General features: G+C 39.7%; 2 protein-coding genes across 5 annotated transcripts in view; one reads left to right on the top strand and one right to left on the bottom strand.

The window, feature by feature from the left end:
- Nucleotides 1-1517, top strand: part of LOC126322655 (inositol polyphosphate multikinase-like) — a 347524-nt gene extending 346007 nt beyond the window's left edge. For 2 of the 4 annotated variants that reach the window (XM_049994513.1, XM_049994520.1), the window contains one exon: nucleotides 580-1491. In XM_049994513.1, coding sequence (XP_049850470.1) covers nucleotides 580-1274 — 695 coding nt within the window. In that variant the 3' untranslated portion in view covers nucleotides 1275-1491. Of the gene's footprint in view, nucleotides 1-579 lie in introns of all 4 variants that reach the window. The other 2 variants (XM_049994508.1, XM_049994509.1) reach the window with 2 other exon arrangements.
- Nucleotides 1-14482, bottom strand: part of LOC126322700 (uncharacterized) — a 45312-nt gene extending 30830 nt beyond the window's left edge. The window contains exon 1 of the mRNA XM_049994539.1: nucleotides 14204-14482. The gene's annotated coding sequence lies outside the window, so the exon portion shown is untranslated. The remainder of the gene's footprint in view (nucleotides 1-14203) is intronic.
- Between the last annotated feature and the right edge of the window lie 11545 nt (nucleotides 14483-26027).

Raw genomic sequence — 26027 nt, 5'->3', positions numbered from 1 at the left:
CCAAAGTAATCAGTGAATACCCTATAAAATACTATACATGTATCCAGCATTAAAAACAATTGGAAGCTGTTTAATGAAGAGTGAGATTGTCTAATCTGCAAAAAAAAAAAAAAAAAAAAAAAAAAAAAAAAAAAAAAAAAAAAAAAAAAAAAAAATTAGACAGTTGACAAAAAGATAAAATATTCTTGCTCTATTTAGTAAATGCTACTGTGTCTTTAAAGAAAGTAATGTTTATGTAATGCCACAAGCTGTTTGCTACCAATTTCAATTTTTCAGATCAGGCATCATAAGAATTATTTAGCAACCAGTATAGGATCATTGACACTGGGGAATCGAAATAAAATAATAAGATGCTGTTATTAATCATTTGAAATATGTTAGTATTTTGTTTGTTTCCTTATTGACTGCTGTTACGTGGAGGGCGTGCCACATAAAAATTACTTTCTTTAAATGTTCATAAGCTGTGCAGTCATCATGAGAGAGAGAGAGAGAGAGAGAGAGAGAGAGAGAGAGAGAGAGAGAGAGCGCTCTCTTATGATTTGTGCATTGTGAGGATTTATTCGTCATTATTTGTTCCAGCATTCCGTATGTTCCTGAATGCTGACTCGGGGTTGAGTAGACACTTAGTGTTGCAATTTGTGGCAAGACTGTGGCGTATCCTATGCTGGTGCAGGTCTCAGCGACTCTACCGGTTCTATTCAAGTTCTCTGTTGCTGATTTATGATGCTAGACGTTTACGCCAGACATTGGGCACGGGGCTGGCACGCCCTCTCAGCCCAACACTGTCAGCCAGCTGTAGTGCCAATGGCCGTTTCAACAGTCCGCCTGCATCTCCACTGTTTGAAGCTCCACTGACGCCAGATCGTCTTGGACAGTCTGTATTTTTCCCAGATAGGTCGACGCGCCTGTCCTCGTGCTCCAGCAGTGCCAGTACGTCTGCGTCTGGCACACCTACTTCATCTCTTTCCAGGCAGAATAGTTTCCTCAGTGATGACAGCTGGCATCCAAGTTTTGAAGAAATATGTAGGACACATTCACTTATAAATAATTATGAGAAAGATCTACAGTCAATGAAAGAAAATTACACATTCCAATTGGAGGATTTGCTGAGTGCTGAGAGGCGAGGTACACGAGAACCGTGGGTGAAAATTAAAATGATTGACTTTGCACACGCTTTCCCAGGGGTTGGGAGTGATCCAGATGTGAACTACTTGGAAGGGATTGAAAACCTTGTTAAAGTTTTTGAAAGCTTACTTGAGGAAGTAGTCTGCTAACATCGAATGACTGGATTATGAAATATGGTAGAGATTGAAGCCATTGAAACCTATTGAACTGTTTCTTTAATACGAATAATTTTTATCACATTTGGAGTACACTTTATAAATAAATTTTTAATATTAAATATTTTTCTGTAAATGACATTTTATAGTTCAATATGCTCTTTTATATCCTGTTACATTATTTTATATATGAGATATATATATTTAATAAAAAATATATTTTTGTACTCTGGAAAATATTTTGTTTTTTTAATTCAAGAAGAAACATTTACATTGCTTTTAATGTAAGATGACATTGTTTCAAAGAATATTTTACAGTCTGTTGATTCATGGTGATTTTGTGGTAAATGGAAAATTGATGGCTTCCCGACAAAATATTCACTAACATGAGGAGCACGTTTCAAATATGAGATGAGAAACCACTATAAGCAATAGGAAACCAATTTTTATTACACCAGCTAACTTACAATTTGGGGGAGGAGTGATTTTAGCTGTGGCCTAATAAGATGGTCAGTGTAATGTGCGCCTCTGAGAACCTTGATTGTTTGCCTTTGGCATTGAGAATGAGGGGAATATCAATAATATATGAAATCATGCTGATAGTACACCTTATTCTGTTCAAGCCTTCAGTCATAAGTGGGAGGGGAAGTAATGAAAGACACTAAAACGTCCGCACATACAATGATTCCTGGATCTTGTTTACCTTGGGTTATTAAAAATAAATACTGGTCACCCACACAAATGTTTTTTGTGATTGGACAGTGTTTAATGACATAAGATCGATCATAGTAAATGTCTCGCACAGTGTTCATGTGACATAATGAAGATGGACATGTGACCTAATATTAGTCCAATGTAACAAGATTTTAAGAATAAATCCATGGCAGCTGATGTCTGTTGGACCGTAATGAAGGCCCTGAGGTTAATGTGAGCTGCAATGCCCCACATGCATTTAACAAAAATTACATTGAAGACAACACCGAGCGAGGTGGTGCGGTGGTTAGCACACTGGACTCGCATTTGGGAGGACGACTGTTCAATCCCGTCTCCGGCCATCCTGGTTTAGGTTTTCTGTGATTTCCCTAAATCGCTTCAGGCAAATGCCGGGATGGATCCTTTAAAAGGGCACGGCTGATTTCCTTCCCTAACCCGAGCTTGCGCTCCGTCTCTAATGACCTTGTTGTCGACGAGATGTTAAACACTAATCTCCTCCTCCTACACTGAAGACATTAGAGTTAGCACTTTCCCTAGCTCATATTTATTGAGAATACCACCTCTTAGTGAATAGTCGGTGTGACTAGAAAACAATCCAGGTAACTCATGTTTGCAAAAATGTGTAGGAAAGGTTTATGAAATTATCAGAGAGTTTGCTACTGTCCTCATGTTACAGGAATGTAAGACATATTTCAGCCTCAACATTATGATCAGAGTCGTCATTCTTCTGGAAAAGCAGGAATTCTCTGGGAATAACATTTTACCTTCCCCCACCGAAGGGGGAGAGGGAGGGGGGATTACACAATAGGTGATAAGCCTCTACTGCCCACGACATCATATAGGCATAGTAGACACAGTTACCACTGAAAAGGCCATGTGATGTTACGCATATCCATGTGACACTCTTGTTCTGGCTGGAGAGATGCAATCGGCAACAGGCAGTATGAATTGCATTCCTATCTTGGTTTCAATAATGAGCACATTATTGTGGTTTACCATTATTTAAAGCTCAGAAGACTGGAAAAGAAAAGGAAGCAATGGGTGCACCTATACAGTGCTATAAATATCAAACATAGTTCAGTTGTGTTTTCTCATAAACTCTCTGTTCCAGTAATTCTCCTGAATAAGTCCAGACAGTTTTCACTTTTTGCAGTAACTAGTATCAGGTACTCTTACAAAGCAGGACACAAATTTGACTTGCCACTTCTCTTGCTGAGAAGCCCTCGTTGCAATAAGGTAAGTTGGTGCAAGTGTTTAACTATAAAAATTCCACTATCGAAAGTTTAATTTTTGTAAGACCACCTCGCGTGGCACTTTATTCATTGTGGTTCATAAGGTGGTATTTCTACAAGTGTTCAGTTTTACAAAAGTATAAAATTAGCTTCAGGTGTCTTGCTGGATTTGAAGGGAAACTAATCACCATTGATGGTGTAGCAGTGGATGGTGCACACTGCACAGGTGCAGACATCTTCTGAGCTTGAAAGCACACATGCAAGTGAAGGCTTTGGTTTGTAATGGCAGCATATGAAAAATATATAAAAAAAAGGTAGCACTGTGTAGCAAGCAGAAATAGCCTTGTATTTGGTGCATTGCTGTTAATGTTGTTGCAGAGACAATCTTTCATATGTGTACCACATAGTTAGTTGAGCCTGGAAAGTGGTATGATTCTTTTTAGTGTTCAAAACAAATTTGCTATATTAGCTACAAGCAAGGGGAAACTACAGCTGTAATTTTTCCCGAGGGCATGCAGTTTTACTGTTTGGTTTAATGATGATGGCGTCCTCTTGGCTAAAATATTCCAGAGGTAAAATAGTCCCCCTTTAAGATCTCTGGGCGGGTGCTACTCAGGAGGACGTTATCAGGAGAAAGAAAACTGCTGTTCTACGGGTCGGAGTGTGGAATGTCAGATCCCTTAATCAGGCAGGTAGGTTAGAAAACTTGAAAAGGTAAATGGATAGGTTAAAGTTAGATATAGTGGGAATTAGTGAAGTTCGGTGGCAGGAGGCACAAGACTTCTGGTCAGGTGAATACAGGGTTATAAATACAAAATCCTGTAGGGGTAATGCAGGAGTAGGTTTAATAACGAATAAAAAGATAGGAATGTGGGTAAACTACTACAAACAGCATAGTGAACGCATAATTGTAGCCATAAGATGCCCACGCCTGCCACAGTACTAAAAATTTATATGCCGACTAGCTCTGCAGATGATGATGAGATTGATGAAAAGTATGATGAGATAAAAGAAATTATTCAGATAGTGAAGGGAGACGAAAATTTAATAGTCATGGGTCACTGGAATTCGATAGTAGGAAAAGGGAGAGAAGGAAACATAGTAGGTGAATATGGAATAGGGGTAAGGAATAAAAGAGGAAGCCGACTGGTAGAATTTTGCACAGAGCATAACTTAATCATGGTTAACACTTGGTTCAAGAATCATAAAAGAAGATTGTATACATGGAAGAAGCCTGGAGATACTGACAGGTTTCAGATAGATTATATAATGGTAAGGCAGAGATTTAGGAACCAGGTTTTAAATTGTAAGATACTTCCAGGGGCAGATGTGGACTTTGACCACAATATATTGGTTACAAACTGTAGATTAAAACTAAAGAAATTGCAAAAAGGCGGGAATTTAAGGAGATGGGACCTGGATAAATTGACAGAACCAGAGGTTGTAGAGAGTTTCAGAGAGAGCATTAGGGAATGATTGACAAGAATGGGTGAAAGAAATACAGTCGAAGAAGAATGGGTAGCATTGAGAGATGAAATAGTGAAGGCAGCAGAGGATCAAATAGGTAAAAAGATGAAGGCTAATACAAATCCTTGGGTAACAGAAGATATACTGAATGTAATTGATGAAAGGAGAAAATATAAAAATTTAGTAAATGAAGCAGGCAAAAAGGAATACAAACGGCTCAAAAATGAGATCGACAGGAAGTGCAAAATGGCTATACAGGGGAGCTAGAGGACAAATAAAAGGATGTAGAGGTGTATATCACTAAGGGTAAGATAGATACTGCCTACAGGAAAATTAAAGAGACCTTTGGAGAAAAGAGAACCACTTGCATGAATATCAAGAGCTCAGTTGGAAACCCAGTTCTAAGCAAAGAAGGGAAAGCAGAAAGGTGGAACGAGTATATAGAGGGTCTATATAAGGGTGATGTTCTTGACGACAATATTATGGAAATGGAAGAGGATGTAGATGAAGATGAAATGGGAGATATGATACTGCGTAAAGAGTTTGACAGAGCACTGAAAGACCTGAGTCGAAACAAGGCCCTGGGAGTAGACAACAGTCCATTAGAACTACTGACGGCCTTGGGAGAGCCAGTCCAGACAAAACTCTACCATCTAGTGAGCAGGATGTATGAGACAGGCGGAATACCCTCAGACTTCAAGAAGAATATAATTATTCCAATCCCAATGAAAGTAGGTGTTGATAGATGTGAAAATTACCGAACTATCAGTTTAATAAGTCATGCAAAATACTAACACAAAGTCTTTGCAGACGAATGGAAAAACTGGTACAAGCCAACCTCGGGGAAGATCAGTTCGGATTCCGTAGAAATGTTGGAACACCTGAGGCACTACTGACCCTATGACTTATCTTAGAAAATAAGGCAAACCTACGTTTCTAGCATTTGTAGACTTAGAGAAAGCTTTTGACAATGTTGACTGGAATACTCTCTTTCAAATTCTGGAGGTGGCAGGGGTCAAATACAGGGAGCGAAAAGCTATTTACAATTTGTATAGAAACCAGATGGCAGTTATAATAGTCGAGGGGTATGAAAGAGAAGCAGTGGTTGGGAAAGGAGTGAGACAGGGTTGTATCTTCTCTCTGATGTTGTTCAATCTGTATATTGAGCAAGCAGAAAAGGAAGGAAAAGAAATTCGGAGTAGGAATTAAAATGGATGTAGAAGAAATAAAAACTTTGAGGTTCGCCGATGACACTGTAATTCTTATCAGACGCAGCAAAGGGCCTGGAAGAGAAGCTGAACGGAATGGACAGCGCCTTGAAAGGACGATATAAGATGAACATCAACAAAAGCAAAACGAGGATAGTGGAATGTAGTCCAATTAAATCGGGTGATCCTGAGGGAATTAGATTAAGAAATGAGACACTTAAAGTAGTAAAGGAGTTTTGCTATTTGGGGAGCAAAATAACTGATGATGGTTGAAGTAGGGCGGATATAAAATGTAGACAGGCAATGGCAAGGAAAGCGTTTCTGAAGGAGAGAAATTTGTTAACATCAAGTATAGACTTAAATGTCAGGAAGTCTCTTCTGAAAAGTATTTGTATGAATGTAGCCATGTAAGGAAGTGAAACATGGACAATAAATATTTTAGACAGGAATACAATAGAAGCTCTCGAAATGTTGTGCTGCAGAAGAATGCTGAAGATTAGATGGGTAGATCATATGAGGAGGTATTGAATAGAACTGGGGAGAAGAGAAATTTGTGGCACACCTTGACTAGAAGGGATCAGTTGGTAGAGCATATTCTGAGGCATCAAGGGATCACCAATTTAGTATTGGAGGGCAGCGTGGGGGGTAAAAATCATAGAGGGAGACCAAGAGATGAATACACTAAGCAGATTCATAAGGATGTAGGTTGCAGTACGTACTAGGGGGATGAAGCAGCTTGCACAGGATAGGTTAGCATGGAGAGCTGCATCAAACCAGTCTGGACTGAAGACTACAACAGCAGCTACATTTCATATGCAGCAATGTGTGACCTAAACTCCACCAAGCAGACTGGCTAGAAACTTCATTTTTCATGGCAAACTTTTCAAAATGGGCACCATGGTTTAATGTTGAAGTGACACAATAACTGTGGGCAATAGTGAGGAGGGGGGGGGGGGGGGGACAGTTCATTATCAAGCTGTAATGAAAGACATCTATTAAAAAATTGCTGAGTAGTTTCCTTAGAACCCAATGAGGGAGACTGGATTGCAGAGAACATGCAAATTTAAAGACCAGGGTTTTTAATTTTTTACTCAAGGTGTAGAAAATTTACAGAAAAACTGTGTAGACTCGTGGATGTAACTTTGTTTCATTTACATTGTGTCTTGTATGACGCATGGTGCAACCAGCACTGTGTATTACACTGCATGGTATGACTGACAGCTTGTCAGTGTGCTAGCACTGTGTTAAACAGTTAAATTACTTTAACTGTATTTCTGTGCACTCCACCAACAAAGGCTGCTTCAACATCTTATTAAAACTTGCATTGCATGTCGTATCACCTCAGTGGGTAAACATAAGAAGTGGGATGAAAATGTAAATACTTATAATTGTTGGGGGGGAGGGTGTTCTAGAAGAGTACAGTGGCACCTGTCAGGGAACATACAAACAGAATGTTAGTGTGCCCAATATTCTGAATACACTCTGGTGAAGAGTGCTTTTATCAAATAGTTATACCAGCAGACTTCAAACAAACTAATGCACACTGCTAGAATGATTGCAGGTCTTTATAGCCTATCCAAAAAAAAGTAACGGGGATGCTCAGATATCTTTAATGGGAACCTTTGCAAGAATGGACAGGTATTTGTGAAACCCTGCTGGGAAAATTTAGGGAACTGGTATTTGAAGAACAGTGTATGGTAGCAGAATGTGGTTATGATTCATGGACCTACATGCTGATAGTGTGTGCACATTTAATAAAGTGATGTAATTGCTACACTGTTAACACCCCCAAGGGGGGGGGGGGGGGGGGGAAGGTGATGACAAGTGACACTATCAAAAATTAAATGCACCCAAAAGAGTTTAGACCATACAGCAAAAGTATTTTAAAAACGCAAACTATGCAAACTTGTTTCAGAGATACCAATAATTATTTAAACACGCCCCAAAAGGAGTTCATTGCGCTTCCAGAAATTGTTGTAAAGCACCAGTAATAGTTTAAATCACAACACAGGGTTTACCAATGTAGAATGCCAAGGCTTGACCTGAAAAGTCGATCCAAAGATAGTATTTACGTTTGGCATTAGAAGCCAGAGGTCCCACTAATTTTACATGGATAGGATACAGTTTGTGTTTTAGAGCTCTAAAACATTCTGGCCCCCTTTCCACTCTAAGATGTAACATGGCAGGTGGGAGCTCACCATTAACTTCTGTTATATACTGGTGTCCAAAATTAAAGCAACAAACCACTGTTTCCTCTTCCTGTGTAATTTACGATATGATCATACAAACTGTCAATGGAGCCAAGTACAAGTATTGTGAAGCTTGGGAAATGTTTTTTGCTGTAATGAACGATACCATCGTGACAAATCCAACGTGTTGCAGTACCTCTCTTTCAACAAAGTTGAATTTTGCAAATCAATAATCTCCAATTGAAGTGATAAGTCATCGGGGGAAGCTGAAAAAGGAGTGCTGAACACCTTAAGTTCCATTTCCAAACTAGTGAGGTCTCGGAATCGTGTTTCAAACGATTTGATGAGCTGCTTTAACTTTGCTTGGTAATCGCCGAAAGTAGTACCTTCAGATAGTTTTAAAGAAGCAAGACTATTGAAGAACGTTAAATGCCCTTTACTCACCTGCCTCTCAAATAAACGTAACTTTACGATGAACGCTTTGATCTGGTCGTGCATATCAACGAATAGCTGCCCTTAGCCTTGCAATGACAGATTTAAATTATTCAGATGCATAGTTCTGTCAACTGGGAACACCAGGTCTGATATCCGTTTTATATCTTTCAGACAACGCATTTCTTCCCCTTTCATTCCAAGAAAAAGGGATATTTCCTCACGAATGGCAAATAAAACATCAAGAACTTTTCCCCAACTCAGCCAAAGAACTGTACTAAGGTATATCCCCATACTCCGCTTCCATATCTTTCAGGAACCTTTGAATTGGCGATGACGCTGCACAAAATTCACACACTTCACGACAAAATTCACACACTTCACGACGTCTTTCATTACGCCACCTAGCTCTACTGTTTCAGCACACAATGCCTCTTGGTGAATAAAACAATGAAGAGTCAAAATGTCTTTCCCGAATTCGTCCCTGAGTTTATTTTTCAAACAAGAAGCAAAACCTTTGTGATGCCCGATCATTTGTGGTGCAGCATCTGTCGCTACAGAATGGAGCTTATCCGACGGCGAATTCATATTGTCCACTGATTCACAAACAGCTTAAAAAATGTCACGTCCTGTTGCGGTGTAATCAAGTGGTACCACATCCAAGAGTTCTTCAGTTACTCACAGCTCCACGTGGACACCACGCACAAGGAGTACAAGCTGAGCACAATCCGATATGTCGGTGCTTTCGTCAAGCGCTAGCGAAAATGCAACAAAGCTCTCCGCTTTTTTCCTGAGCTGTGTCTCTAAATCCGCTGTCATGTCCAGGATGCGACGAGGCATTGTTTGCTTCGATAGGCAAACCCCTTCAATTGCCTGCACCTCCCTTGGAAACAAACATTTTGCAGCTGCTACCATGTACTATTTTACGAGTGGTCCCACCGAAAACGGCTTGCCACTCGTTGCAATGATGTGAGCGACCTTGTAGCTTGCTCGAATTGCAGATTCAGTAATATTTTCTCCGCTCTCATTCACCTGAAAATTATAAACGCATTACAGAGCACGAACTATGTTGGATGTTTTGATACCCTCCGTAATAGGAAACCGTTTTTAATCTTATGTCTTCTGGTATCTCGTTCTTAAGCCTGGCTACCAGTTCTCTGCGTGCAACGCCTTCTACCTGATCGTAGTGCGCTGCGTGAAGACGTGTATAATGTCGTATATTGTACCTCTTCGCAGAATTAAATACTTTATGACATACAAGACACGGCGGACGACTATCCCGCTCAATGAATAGAAAGGTATCCTCAATAGAGGTGCAGGGTTCCCTCGGCTAGTCATAGCTGTCATTGAACACGGATTATTGCGTCAGTTGTGGCTGTATGCGGCCAGGGGGCAGTGAGTTCGCTTTCCCCCTCCACGCGGGCTCGGTTGGAACAGCCTGCCATAGAGCATGTCTGGGATGCACTAGGATGATGGATTGCATCACACCAACCACTCTCTAAGACTTGCGAGCAGTTCTGCAGGGAGAAAGGTGTTATTGCCTGAACATGAGATTTATAACGCCATTCACAGCATGTCCTGTCACTGTCAGGCCTGTAATGCTTTCAGAGGTGATCACACCCCATACTGAGCTTATTAACCAGTTGCAGGAATGTGTGTGCAAGTCCTTTAAGTTGGAAGAAACGAAGAATGCATTAGGTAAACCTCGATGAAGTAGGCTACATTTGTGCTAGAGTCAACATCTGGCTCCACCACATTGAATGTTTCACAACAGTGATGGCGATTCCCAGAAGGAGTGACTACTTTATATGTGGCTGCCCTTCACGAAGTCACCTCCAAACAGAAAAACTGGTGGCCTTCAAAACCAAAACTTTCCACTGTCTGCTAGCAAACTCATCCCCACTGTACTGCGCAAGCCCCTCACTTTCTTCAGTGCTTATGTGTCATCTCCTCACCAAATGTTAGCAACAGTGCACTCTCACAGTGTGCCAAAAAACTCCAAATCAAAACACTGCCGCCTGCTTCCCCAAAACGTATCAATTTCTAAGTGCAGTATGAGCTACATTCATAAATGATTACTAAATGTTTTGAACGCCATTTTTCTTCTACTAATTGTGTTACAAACAACATTCTCAATTAAATTCCATATTCCTTGTAAAACAATAAAACATCCCCCTCCTCATATCCCCAACTCAGCAGAGACCACACTACTTACTCCTCTGCCCCTAAGGTAAGCGGTACATTTTACTTAGTTCACAACCCAATTCACGGACATCAGTTCAAATTATGTTCATTTTAAAACATTACTATATTTTTGTTTGTTACTGAGCAGCAACAACACACTCTTAAGAAACTTTTGACGTTATTTGACATTTCTGGATTTGGCTGTTAGTTGCTAAATGCAGATGATTGTAAAATATAGCTGAGAACAGCGACTGCATGGGTACTTGATCTGGGCCGCATACAGCTCGTAGGTCACAGTTTCATGATCACTAATGTACATTGTAGCAGCTGATTACAATGCATACTGTGTGGTCATCCATGAGGAATTTTCTTTACATTATCAATAATATTATAATTTTGACAGGCAGATGACACACTAAACAAAGGGTAGGTGTCTGGAAACTGACTCATTCTGTAATACTCCCTTGAGTTGCTGAGAGTTAAGAGAGTGTAATCAACGTGCTTGCAGAAGATACTATTTTTGTGTTCTAGTTCACCCCACTAGTTCTCCCACAGTTATATGGAAGTCTGGCATCTGGTTTCTCTACAGGGTGGTAATACAAATCATAATAAAGAAACTTTGGCAGACAAACCACAAAGATCGTCATTTCCTCAGTTCTTTCACCATCCTTTGAGGTCTCCTCATTAACTAGTATTGCCAATCAGTGTAAAGACCACACAACACTATATATCTACATCCAGAAGAAGTAAACAGTGTAAATATGGCATTGGTTTCCTCAGCATGTTATAGTCTTAGGTGGAGATTTCAATTTACCAGATACAGACTGCGACACTCAGATGTTTAGGACAGATGGTAGGGACAGATCAAGTGACTTTATACTGAGTGCACTATCCGAAAATTACCTCAAGCAATTAAACAGAAAACCGACTCGTGGAAATAACATCTTGGACCTACTAATAACAGACTCTGTAAGCGCAGAACAGGCCATTACAGCATCCCTGAATATGGAAGTAAACAGGAATATAAAAAAAGGGAGGAAGGTTTATCTGTTTAGAAAGAGTAATAGGAGGCAAATTTCAGACTACCTAACAGATCAAAACAAAAATTTCTGTTCTGACACTGACAATGTTGAGCGTTTATGGAAAAAGTTCAAGGCAATCGTAAAATGTGTTTTAGTCAGGTACGTGCTGAGTAAAACTGTGAGGGTCGGGAAAAACCCACCGTGGTTCAACAACAAAGTTAGGAAACTACTGCGAAAGCAAAGAGAGCTTCACTGCAAATTTAAACGCAGCCAAAACCTATCAGACAAACAGAAACTAAACGATGTGAAAGTTAGCGTAAAGAGGGCTATGCTTGAAGCGTTCAGTGAATTAGAAAGTAAAATTCTATGTACCGACTTGACAGAAAATCCTAGGAAGTTCTGGTCATATGTTAAATCAGTAAGTGGATCAAAACAGCATACACAGACGCTCTGGGATGATAATGGAATTGAAACAGAGGATAACATGCATAATGCTGAAATACTAAACACTTTTTTCCGAAGCTGTTTTTCAGAGGAAGACCTCACTGCAGTTCCTTCTCCAAACCCTCGCACAAACAAAAAATGGTTGACAGCGAAATAAGTGTCCAAGGTATAGGAAAGCAACTGAAATCGCACAACAGAGGAAAGTCTACTGGACCTGATGGGATACCAGTTCGATTCTACACAGAGTACGCGAAAGAACTTGCCCCCCCTCCCCCCCTTCAAACAGCCGTGTACCACAAGTCTCGAGAGGAACGGAAGGTTCCAAATGATTGGAAAATAGCACAGGTAGTTCTAGTTTTCAAGAAGGGTCTTCGAGCAGATGCGCAAAACTATACACCTATATCTGTTGTAGAATTTTAGAACATATTTTTTGCTCACATATCATGTCATTTCTGGAAACCCAGAATCTACTCTGTAGGAATTAACATGGATTCTGGAAACAGCAATTGGGTGAGATCCAACTTGCTTTATTTGCTCATGAGACCCAGAAAATATTAGATACAGGGTCCCAGGTAGATGCCGTTTTCCTTGACTTCTGGAAGGCGTTCGATATAGTTCCACACTGTTGCCTGATAAACAAAGTAAAAGCCTACGGAATATCAGACCAGCTGTGTGGCTGGATTGAAGAGTTTTTAGCAAACAGAACACAGCATGTTATTCTCAATGGAGAGATGTCTACATACATTAAAGTAACCTCTGGCGTGCCACAGGGAAATGTTATGGGACCATTGCTTTGCACAATATATATAAATGACCTAATAGATAGTGTCGGAAGTTCCATGTGGTTTTTCGCGGATGATGCTGTAGTATACAGAGAAGTTGCGAGCATTAGAAAATTGCAGTGAAATGCAGAAAGATCTGCAGTAGATAGGCACTTGGTGCAGGGAGTGGCAACTGAACCTTAACATAGACAAATGTAATGTATTGCGAATACTTAGAAAGAGGATCCTTTATTGTATGATTATATGATAGCGGAAGAAACACTGGTAGCAGTTACTTTTGTAAAATACCTGAGAGGATGCATACGGAATAATTTGCAGCGGAATGATCACATAAAATTAATTGTTGGTAAGGTGGGTGCCAGGTTGAGATTCATTACGAGAGTCCTTAGAAAATGTAGGCCATCAACAAGGGAGGTGGCTTACAAAACACTCGTTTGACCTATACTTGAGTATTGCTCACCATCCTTTGAGGTCTCCTCATTAACTAGTATTGCCAATCAGTGTAAAGACCACACAACACTATATATCTACATCCAGAAGAATTAAACAGTGTAAATATGGCATTGGTTTCCTCAGCATGCTCACCTGTGTGGGATCTGTACCAAGTCGGGTTGACAGAGGAGATAGAGAAGATCCAAAGAAGAGCGGTGCATTTCGTCACAGGGTTATTTGGTAAGTGTGATAGCATTACGGAGATGTTTAGCAAACTCAAGTGGCACACTCTGCACGACAGGTGCTCTGCATTGGGGTGTAGCTTGCTGTCCAGGTTTTGAAAGGGTGCGTTTCTGAATGAGGTATTGAATATATTGCTTCCCCCTACTTATACCTCCCGAGGAGATCACGAATGTAAAATTAGAGAGATTCGAGCGTGTAAGGAGGCTTTCCGCCAGTCGTTCTTCCCGCGAACCATACCGACTGGAACAGGAAAGGAAGGTAATGAACAGTGGCACGTAAAGTGCCCTCCGCCACTCACCATTGGGTGGCTTGCGTGGAGTATAAATGTAGATGATGCACTATACTAATTGTGAACTGAACTGATGGAAAACTGCTCTATTATTCCTAGCCAACAGATAAAGTTCCTGTAAGTGGGAAGCAGCTGTCACTTGGCAGCCATCCATTCCACATCAAACGCTCCCTTCCCTACAGCCTAGGTATTCGTGGCAAACGTATCTGCTCCAGTGACGAATCCCTCAACAATTACACCAATAACCTGACCAGTGCTTTCCTCTCCCGCAACTATCCTGCAGACCTTGTCCACAAACAGATCTCCCGAGCAATACATTCCTCCCCGTCCAACAACAATATTCCTACCCTCAGACCACACAGAAGCATCCCTCTTGTCACCCAATATTATCCTGGCCTCGAATACATCAATAAATTACTCCGCCAGGGATATGACTTTCTCAAGTCAACCCCTGAAATGAGATCATCCCTTGACAAAATTCTCCCCACACCACCCAGAGTTGCCTTTCGTCGTCCCCCTAACCTCCGTAACATCCTTGTTAAACCCTGCAATATTCCCAGACTACCTTCTCTACCCAGCGGTTCCTACCCCTGTAACCGACCCCGCTGCAAAACCTGCCCCATGCATCCCCCCACAACCACCTACTCCAGCCCCGCTACTAGGAAAACATACACAATTCAAGGCAGGGCCACGTGTGAGACTACACATGTCATTTATCAGCTGACATGCCTGCACTGCACAGCCTTTTACATTGGTATGACAACAACTAAACTGGCTGAGCGCATGAACGGACACAGACGAACTGTCTGCCTAGGAGATGTCCAATACCCAGTAGCGGAGCATGCCCTCCAGCATAATTCTAGGGACCTAGGAACCTGCTACACTGTATGTGCCATTTGGCTTCTCCCACCCAACACCAGTCCCTCTGAACTGCGGAGATGGGAACTTGCACTCCAACACATCCTTTCATCCCGCCATCCCCCTGGACTGAACCTACGTTAAACAACCTCACTCCCATTTACTTTTCAGTCTTCTCCTCTTTCCCTTTCCTCTTTAGCCATTCATGCATCTTTCCATCCTACATCTTTATACTATACACCTCTTTACTTCTGTATGCATCCTCTTTGGTTTGAAGCTGGCACAGTACCTGCAGTAGAATATCTTTGGCTTCCCTCTGGCAACCATGCCTCCATCCTTGCTACCTTCCCTGTTTTCCTTTCCCTGTTGCTTCATAACCTGGGTTGTGAGTAACTAAATCCACTTTCCCTTCTTCCCTTTCTTTCCCCTCTCTCCTCCCTGATGAAGGAACATTTATTCCGAAAGCTAGGAACTTAAATTTTCGGTTGTTTTTTGTGTTTCTATCGGCTGTACTGAGCTGAGGTAAGTACTGGCCAGCCCCTCTATCTCTTTGTTAGTAATTAGTTGTGTTAATTATGATATACTATGCAATAATAATGAGTGAAACTTTGTGCCGGACCAGGACCCAAACCCTGATTTATCACTTATAGCTAGTGGTCACCTTAAATTTTCACACATTACTATTGGATATTACCTGTATACCTAATACATATGATGTCAAGGAATTTGCAGTAGAAAATAAATTTCGAAGCAAGTAGATATAGTTACAAAAGTAACAAGAATGGAGAATTGTGGGAGTATACACTACTTGCAGTTGTTGTCACTGTAGAATAATTCATCCTACTGAAATGGAAAACCAGGTATGTTTGAAAAAGGAAACAGTCTTTCTGTGATAAATGTGGAGGGATTAAAATGGTTGTGTTTATGTATACACAAAGAATGTAACAAAACAGTTTGGAAAGACAGCTGTCATCATAAGGTAAGAAAATGCTGTTTTGGGTAAGGAAGGGATGCATATGACAGTGCTACTACTTACATTACACTTGTTCAATAAGTAAAACAAGATTTTTCTTTTTTCTCTTGGCCAATTTTGGTTGAAAAAATGCGTAATTTGTTGTGGGACATCGCATATAGCCCTTATAGTATCATAAAGTACACCAGATGGTGGCACTATACATAACCTACAAAAATGGCATTTGTGAAGGAGGTGTGTTCCAAGCATTGTGTTGCCATTGAGTTGCCGACCGGTGTGGCCGGGCAGAGGTTCGAATCCTGCCTTGCGCATGGATGTGTGTGATGTACTTAGGTTAGTTAAGTTTAAGTAGTTCTAAGTTCTAGGGAACTGATGACCTCAGATGTTAAATCCCATAGTGCTCAGAGCCATTTGAACCACTTTTGTCATTGAGTTTCTTTTGGTGGAAAACCTAATCATTGCTGATATTCATACAAGCTTACATAGTGTCTACAGAGCCTGGCAGTGAACAAAAGCATTGAGAGTTGTTGGGCAAATCCTCTGTCATCATTGCAACAAGGTCACGCAAACCTGTCCGATCTCCTGCATGCTGGCCAGTTGCCCAAGGCTGCGACACCTACAATTTTGTAGTGCTGACACACTTTCCACCAGTTCGGGTATTCAAAAGTGTCGAGTCTGCTAGGTTCGTGCAGAATTGCTTGTGCGTTACAAGACTGATCATGGCAATTTTTTGTCAAAGTTCATCACAAGCAATGAGATCAGGAAAAAAAAAAAAATTCAATACACGAGGTGATGCCACACCACTTCTCCTCCAAAGAAAAATTCCGTAACTGAACTCTCAGCTGGCAAGAGTTGAGGTGATGGTCGTCGAGCCCACAAAACTTCATTTAACTGCTCTTCCTCATTCTCTCTATAGCCCAGATCATGCACCTTCTGACGTCCATCTGTTCAACACAATGAAAGATGCATTTCACAGGAAGCAGTATATGGATGATAGGGAGATTATTGATGCAGCAAGATGTTTACTCCGACGTTGACCAGTAGAGTTGTTCCATGAGGGCATACAGAGTACTTCCCAGTAAGGTGGCATCAAGCCATCGCATTGATCGGAGATTGTTGAAAAATGGGATTTTGTATCCAAAAGAATCGGGAATAATATGGTGTATTGGGATCCTGAACAAAACCAAACTGATTTCAGAAAAAAAAGTGTTGCATAACTTTTTGAATGCCGCCGTAGCAGTAGTAGTAATTTTGTTTTTATATCCTTGGGTCTTATTACAGAATCTTATATTTGTCATGATTTAGCAGAGAGAAGTCCAGGATGGAATAACAACAACATGAAAAAGGTAAAATTACCATTCACCACATACAGGAGATGCAGAGTCGCGGAAAGGCACAATGAAAAAAACTATTAAATTAGACAGCTTTCTTTTGAAATAGAAAACACACACACACACACACACACACACACACACACACACACAAACATACACACACACAGTCTCCGGGCACTGCTCCTGTCCTCCACTTACTTATCCCCTTACCTGCTCCCACACCAGCACCCTACACATACCATCTATTCTGCCGATGCAAAGTGCGGAATGTAACTTCTAGAAGTCTTTGGCATTTCCTAAGAACTTTCCCCACATAGCAGTTCAATGTTTTCTTGGACCAGGAATGGCTTCAATATGTACTCGAAGACCTGTGGCAGAGAGCACACATTACCAGTTTGCACAACCGAGATGTCTCATCACTAGAGCCTCTCTTCTTTAGCACTAAAAACTGGCTTGCCATCTTGTGTTTTACCATGACTGCCATGAATCCTGTTTATCAGGGTTCCTTTGGAAATTTTATACACTCTGCCAGCTCTGTTTGATGCTAATTTTTCCATTTAAAATTTCTTAAGAGAGACAATTGAGGGGTTACCGGCAAAAACCTCACTTGTCAGATAACCACAGCTTTGGGTAAACAAAAACAGTAGCTAATTTATTTTTTTGTCCAAATATTCTGTAGGCATCAGAAATGTTATCAGAACTAATGCAGTGAAACCAAATCATATTCCCTGAGTGTGGAGAAGGGAGATTACTGTTTAATGTCTCATTGACAATGCAGTCGTTAAAGGCAGAGTGGAAGCTTGGATTAGGGAAGGTCGGGAAAGGAAATCAAAGGAACCATCCCGGTATTTGCCTGAAGTGATTTAGGAAAATCTAAGTCCAGATGGCTGGACATAGGATTGAATAGTCATCATCCTGAATGCAAGTCCACTGTGCTAACCACTCTGCCACCTCCCTCGATCGTTGTGGAGAAGGAAAATGGATTGGACTATATGTGCAATTAACTTTTCGCAGCTCATTGAATGGTCTATTAGATTTCGGGTATGCAGCCATGCAAATAAAATGTCTTTCACTAATATTTTGGCCGCATACTGTCCGGCCAATCTCACAGTTCTTCGGCCATTGTCCAGATTAACTGTGAAATAAAAGTAGGAAGCATTTAAACATTACTGTGAAAAGGAAAGCTGCTACTCTCCTTATAGCGGAGATGTTGAGTCGCAGATAGGCACAACAAAGACTCTCACAAATTAGCTTTTGGCCAGTAAGGCCTTAGTCAGAATTAGACGGGTTTGAAACTCACACTGTGTGTGTGTGTGTGTGTGTGTGTTTGCCGTCTAATACTGACAAAGGCCTTGCTGGCCAAAAGCTAATTTGCAAGAGTCTTTTTGTTGTGACTATTTGCGACTCAGCATCTCTGCTATATGGTGAGTAGCAACTTTCCTTTTCAGAATATTGGTACATTCCATACTGGATTTCCCATTGTTTGATTTAAGCATTTAATCATCATACATACAGGGTGGTCCATTGATTTTTAAAAAATAGGAACCCCCGTTTTTTATTACATATTCGTGTAGTACGTAAAGAAAAATGAATGTTTCAGTTGGACCACTTTTTTCGCTTTGTGATAGATGCCACTGTAATAGTCACAAACGTACAAGTACGTGGTATCGCGTAACATTCCTCCAGTGCGAACGGTGTTTGCTTCGTGATACATTACCCGTGTTAAAATGGACTGTTTACCAATTGCGGAAAAGGTCGATATTGTGTTGATGTGTGGCTATTGTGATCAAAATGCTGCTTGGTATCCTGGATGACATCATCCAAGTGTCCGGACCGTTTGCCGGATAGTTACGTTAGTTAAGGAAGCAAGAAGTGGTCAGCCACATGTGAAATGTCAACCACGACCTGCAACAAATGTTTATGTCCAAGTAGGTGTTTTAGCTGCTTTTGTAGCTAATCCGTGCATCAGTAGCAGACAAAAATGCACGAAAATCTCAAAAACGTTGGTGTTGAGAATGCTACATCAACATTGATTGCACCCATACCATATTTCTATGAACTAGGAATTGCATGGCGATGACTTTGAATGTCATGTACAGTTCTGCCACTGGGCAGAAGAGAAATTACTGGATGATGACAGATTTTTTTGCATGCATTCTATTTAGCGATGAAGCATCATTCACCAATAACGGTAACAAAAATCGGCAAAATATGCACTACTGGGCTGCGGAAAATCCATGATGGTTGCAACAAGTGGAACATCAGTGACCTTGGCGGGTTCATGTATGGTGCGGCATTATGGGAGTAAGGATAACTGGCCCCCATTTTCTCGATGGCAATCTAAATCGTGCAATGTATGCTGATTTCCTACGTTATGTTCTACTGATGTTACTACAAGATGTTTCACTGCATGACTGAATGGCGATGTACTTCCAATATGATGGATGTCTGGCACATAGCTCGCATGCGGTTGAAGCGGTACTGAATAGCATATTCTATGACAGGTTGATTGGTCGTCGAAACACCATACCATGGCCTGCACATTCACCGGATCCGATGCCCCCAGATTTCTTTCTGTGGGGAAAGTTGAAGGATATTTGCTATCGTAATCCACCGATAACACATGACAACATGTGTCAGCGCATTGTCAATGCATCTGTGAACATTATGGCATACTGAGCTGCGATAGGTACAATAAAAAGATTCACACAATTAAAGCTTTCGGCCATTAAGGCCTTTGTAAGTAGCACACACACACACACACACACACACACACACACACACACACACACACACACATATATATAAATGCAACTTGCACACACATCTGCTGTCTCAGAGAGCTGAGACCACACTGCAGAGTGAGTGTGTGTGTGTGTGTGTGTGTGTGTGTGTGTGTGTGTGTGTGTGTGTGTGTTGCTGACAAAGGCCTTACTGGCCGAAAGCTTTAATTGTGTGAACTACTTGCTGTTGAGAGGAATGTCGTTACACGTATTGCCAAATGCATTGAGGTTGACACATTATTTTGAGCATTTATTGCATTAATGTTGTATTTACAGGTAGTCACGCTGTAACAGTATGCGTTCTCAGAAATGGTAAGTTCACAAAGGTACATGTATCACATTGGAACAACCTAAATAAAATGTTCAAATATACCTACATTCTGTATTTTAATTTAAAAGACCTACCTGTTACCAACAGTCCGTCTAAAATTGTGAGCCATACGTTTGTGACTATTACAGCGCCATCTATCAAAAAGAGAAAAAAATCGTCCAACTAAAACATTCATATTTCTTTACATACTACACGAATATGTAATAAAAAATGGGGGTCCTATTTAAAAAAAACACAATTGATATCCGTTTGACCTATGGCAGCGCCATATCGGGGGCCAACCATAGTGACATCTGGTTTCTCCTTTCAAGCTAGACAAGTTTCATTCTTTGTAGTTTTTTAGTTTGATGCTTATTTTGTGGGATATTTGGTCCAGTCACGATCAATGGACCACCCTGTACATGTAATTTGTTTTGCAAAATTATCTTTATAGTAAAAATAAAAGAGGATCAAACAATGGAAAATCCAGGGTGAACAGTAACAATACCAGGGAAGGAAAGTTGCTACTCACCGTATAGCGGAGATACTGAGCTGCGATAGGTACAATAAAAAGATTCACACAATTAAAGCTTTCGGCCATTAAGGCCTTTGTAAGTAGTAGTACACACACACACACACACACACACACACACACACACACACACACACACACACAAATGCAATTTGCACACACATCTGCTGTCTCAGAGAGCTGAGACCACACTGCAGTGTGTGTGTGTGTGTGTGTGTGTGTGTGTGTATACTACTTACAAAGGCCTAAATGGCCGAAAGCTTTAATTGTGTGAATATTTTTATTGTGCCTATCGTGACTCAGCATCTCCGCTATATGGTGAGTAGTAACTTACCTTCCCTGCTATTGATAAATAAGAGGTACATTTTCTTATGACTTAAATCAAAGATAAAGACAAATACAGATAACACAGAAGTATGAGCTATTTCAAAAGAACTAGCTTTAAATTTTTTTAAATGGTCACCTTATGATGACGCATGTGATACCTATGTCTAATGACAATACAATAAGTACATAATATTTGGTACCAGTTTCCCGACATTGTTCTTCCACATGCACCTTAGCATCACTGATATTATCCTCCTTCATCGTCTTTCTAGCTCTGGACATTTTGTGTCTATATTACCATAAAAACTCTGAGAATAGAATAGGAGTATAGCCTAAAAGAATGAGGGCAGTTGTAAACCAAGTGTAGGTTATAATTGGTTTATTGATACTTGAGCAGAGTGCTCTTGGGCAAGATGCTTGAAGCACCACTGACTATGACTGTTCTTGCTAGCAACAGTCCGGAGCTGTGAGGTTTTTGCCGAATCTCCATAATTTTGGAGACTATACAGTACAACTTTACTTGTTTTTGACAGAAGCGGCAATTTTTTTTTTTTTTTTTTTTGCTAATGAGGTTTTTGCTAGCATCCCCTTAATTGTAAATCATGCCGGCTATACTTCTTCAGTTCACCCGATTTATGTACACATGCCAGATTTTCTCAGTTACAACTCTTACTATCGCAACTGCATGGTGCAACAAACAGAACTGTGGGCCTTTGTAACAAGTTCATAAGTTAATCTATATAAACACTTGCAACAATGGCTTCCTCACTCCATTACTAGAGTGTTATAGACAACTGGTTCCACGTCATGTAATATTATTGTTGGGTTCATTAGGTTACATTCTTGCATCGTTCAGGAATATCTGTTCATAAAAGAACAGCTCAAGAAAAGACCATCATCTTCATCCCAGGTTTCTCCGGTGGTCAACTTCACTCCAATTTCGCCAAGTAATTGCAAAGTTTTATTTGTGTGTCTATAAATAAGTAAGTATAACAGATTAAATTTTATTGCTGCTCTAACTGTCATGAAGAGTCAATGCAAGACATAAATAAGACTTAGACACAAGAGTTGTTTTATGTCAGTCATACGAATAAGTTTTAGCTTATTAAAAACTGAAAAAGTCAGTCACCCTGAAAACTATTAGTATTCAGATAGAAGTTTGGAATACTGTACATTTCTCTACTGCCACAAATTAAGAACTTTCAACAGTAAATACAGTAACAAAATTAAAAGGATTTATCATCATCAATGCGTAGTTACTTAACACAAAATGGTTTCTTAACTTTTCAGTTAACTTCATCCTATTTGATAGTATCAAAAACCAACGTGTTGTTCTCTTTGAAAATAAAAATCTTAAAACATGATTTATGCAACTTGTCTTCAGGTATACTCATCACTTTTATCAGTCTGCATATGCATGCAGAGTTTAAGTGATTCAGATCAGTTTGAAATTGTGTGTTATTATAGTGATCTTCACTTTTAGTTTCCTACATTAGTGTGTAGAGTTTTCTAATCCTGTGTATTATAATTTTATGTAAGATACATGCTTGCAGTCAAATTTTACTTTTTGATGAGTTGCAGTGTCAGTTACTGGTGCCGTATGAAATGGTGCATTTCGAAACCTACCACATTACAATTTCTGTCAAACTGAGTTACACATGCCACATAGGTATGCCAAGCCAAGCACACAAATAATTGCAGACCCAATCTTGGATTTGTACACAATTCCAAGTTATGATGAGAAATTCCCATGCAGAAAACAAGCATAACGACACATATACCACAAAACTGACTTTTTTTTCCAAAAACAACTTAATCAATGAAAATATCTTTGACATAAATTTTTATTCTCAAGGAACAGTAATGTATGTGCTATCAAAACAAACATTTTCAAGTTGAAGACAATACTGTCTCCTTGTACATTCATTATGTCTTAGTATGAACCACTGACAGAAAATGTACACTCTCATACTTTTGAACTAGATGTATACACTTTACACTCAGTCTTGTCAGGATATTTTAAATTTTATAATCAGTTGTTTAGAAGCATTGTCACAAATAAAAATATTAGTAATTCCAATTAAAGAACACCCATATTTCACTCCTTGGTCTTCTCTCAGTAAAACACGTGTCTAAAAATTACTGGACTGCATCACCATACACTTCTGAAATAAGTTACATGTAATGTTTGTACAATATCCACAATGATTGAACCAAAGATTTATTGGTTTTAAACAAAATCAACTAAACAAATATAATTATGATCCAATTACTTTTTTCTGTTGTACACTCTGTTGCTACATCTACCTTGAAAGATAACGTGTATAACATTAATGGCAGGTTACCTTACCTATCGCACATAACACCACTAAAAATTTAAAGCTATAGTATCAGTCACCAGCTAATAGATACAAAATGCAATTTCTTTATAACAAGTAATTATATTAGGCCCACCGTATGTTTTACTGACATAACTGTCAATGTAAACAACCTGGCTGATTGAAACACTATGAAGATTCTTGATGAAGCGATACATGGGAACAGCTGATCCTACAGAAATCAAACAATACTGTCCAATCCTGAATGACTTAGTTGCTATCAAGTTCAGCTAGCAGATTATTTAATACTCAATGACACATTCCATTTCAGAGACCATAACTGTGTGTGGCACTTCTGCAGTGGATGCACTACAAACAATGTTGTCAATGACTATAAAGGTGTCATTCGATTTTTATCTTTTCAACTACTTCCATCATGCACCGGTGTTTACTCAGAGTCTACATACAGTGCAAGGGTGTATGCGTTACCTTTTCCTTCATACCTGAACTGAAAAGCCATGATATATTTCATATGATGGATGTTAGGAAACTGAATTAATCCATTCATTACAGATGAATGTTGTTTACTATACACAAATACATTAGCTATGCTCGACTTTCAAGTAAATAGTTACCAAGCAACAATAAAGTAGTAACAAGTCACAACTCTTGACAGCACTGTCACAGAATTAATGTTCCTAATCTCTGGGGATTGTGTATTGTGTGAAAGGACCAACTTAATGCAGCAGGTTTTGTGCTGACAAGTAAAAAGAAATGCACCCAAAGATGGTCTTATATCTTAACATAACTGAGGAAATAAAATTTTCTTACCTTACAAGCCACATCATTTCAATTCACACAGCATTATGAATTTTATTCAAAATGGTGTGGATTAATTTCGAGAGGATTTTATTTAGCCACGCCACAGCAAAATATTTTGGGACACACGTCTGAGGGAAGCCTAACCTTTTATGTGGGAGTATGATTTATGTATGAACTTTTGATCTTTTATGAATGAGCATACAGATTTACATCCATGGAAGGTATAGTGGATTTCAATAACAAATAATTTAACAAAAAATATGACTGTGCACTGAGTAGTACCCCCTCGTAGCACAATGCAGACAAAAGCTAAAATGTGGGAAGTACTCCCAGTTTTTTAATAATGGTTTTTTCCCCTCCATGAAACATCACAAAGTGATTTAATAACTGCACTATATTACAAGTATCCCCTGTTCTACAAGACAATTTTACTTGTCACGTGACTAACATTATTCTACAGTTATCACTACTTCATAAAACTGAACAGGGACATAGTTTCATACATATTTCAAATCATAGAGAACTAAATTCAGTTCTCAGCACCCATTTAATTGGTGGTGTCTTCACAGCATAATTTTTATATTACTTTAACACAAGTGTTGATGTTTTATACTCACTGCAGGATGTAACTGAGTCTAACTTCTCAACTGAAACATTTCAATATTTGTTTTCTTGTGGCAGTTCACCAATTAAATATGACCAATAATATAAACTATCCATGGAGTTCTGGTTTTCCTCATTATTGAACGATCTGATTCTTAATACTGACACTTATTTCTAAGGCAAATCTCCTACATCTGTTCCTTCAGGGTACATTTTAGGATTTGCTGCAATAAAAGTTCCATGATTTTTGTGAATGTACATAAAAAACAATATTTCACAGCTTCAGTGTTAACATCAATCACTGTGAATACAAGAAAACCCTGCACTTTGCTGAAGCTACAATGACTCATCCATTTAATTCCCCGCAGAGACCATATAATGGCTGTGATTGTGTAAGCAAAGGAATAGTACAACACTGGTAAACATGTCAGGTTTGTATGTTTTGTTTTCATCAACATGCAACTGTTGTGTACATTCAACATAGTTACCTGAAATGGTATGTTTGTTTACCTATATGATGAATGAATGGTCATTCCACACTGCCCTGTTGTTCCCTGCAGCATTGTAATGTTTGCTGTGTACTTCCAGCAGTCGTCCAATACATACTATTTGGTTACTCAACTCCAGTTCATTAGTGACAGTTTGCACACCATTATTATGGTTCCAAGAGTGGAGATTTCCACAGACAAAGATGATATGATTGTACCACTCAGACAAGCAAGTCTTTCTATGCCCCAAATTGCCTATAAGGACGACCTCATAACACGACTCAAAGTCCTGACAAATTCATCAGAATTACACACAAGAGAAATGTATTAAAACAGCAACACAAAGTACACAAAACTGGTACAAATGAACATGAAAAACATATCTACTGCACCAGTAAAAAGGAGACTGTTTGGTGCTGGCTTGAAAGGGTGTGTGATAGGGAGGAAACCCCCTCTACAGACTGTAAATAAAAATAAGACACTTGAATAGGCTAGGTAATATAGCAAGTGGACACACAATGGGTGGAAGAAATCCACGATTCTTGGTACTAGAAGGAGACATTTGTTCATCAGTCTGAAGGAGAAAAGATGACCAGCAGTGCATTATACCTACAGTTAAACACAATGGGGCTTCCATTATGGGTTGGGCATGTTTTGCAGTTGGTGACATTGTGAAATTAAAAGGGTGTATGTATGGATCAGAAGCATTACCACTGCACATTTCAGTATCTTACAATACAATGCGGACTGTGCTCAATAGG

The sequence above is a fragment of the Schistocerca gregaria genome, chromosome 2, assembly GCF_023897955.1.
Source record: "Schistocerca gregaria isolate iqSchGreg1 chromosome 2, iqSchGreg1.2, whole genome shotgun sequence".
In the NCBI taxonomy this organism is placed as follows: Eukaryota; Metazoa; Arthropoda; class Insecta; order Orthoptera; family Acrididae; genus Schistocerca; species Schistocerca gregaria.
This window is presented reverse-complemented; position numbering and strand designations above follow the sequence as displayed.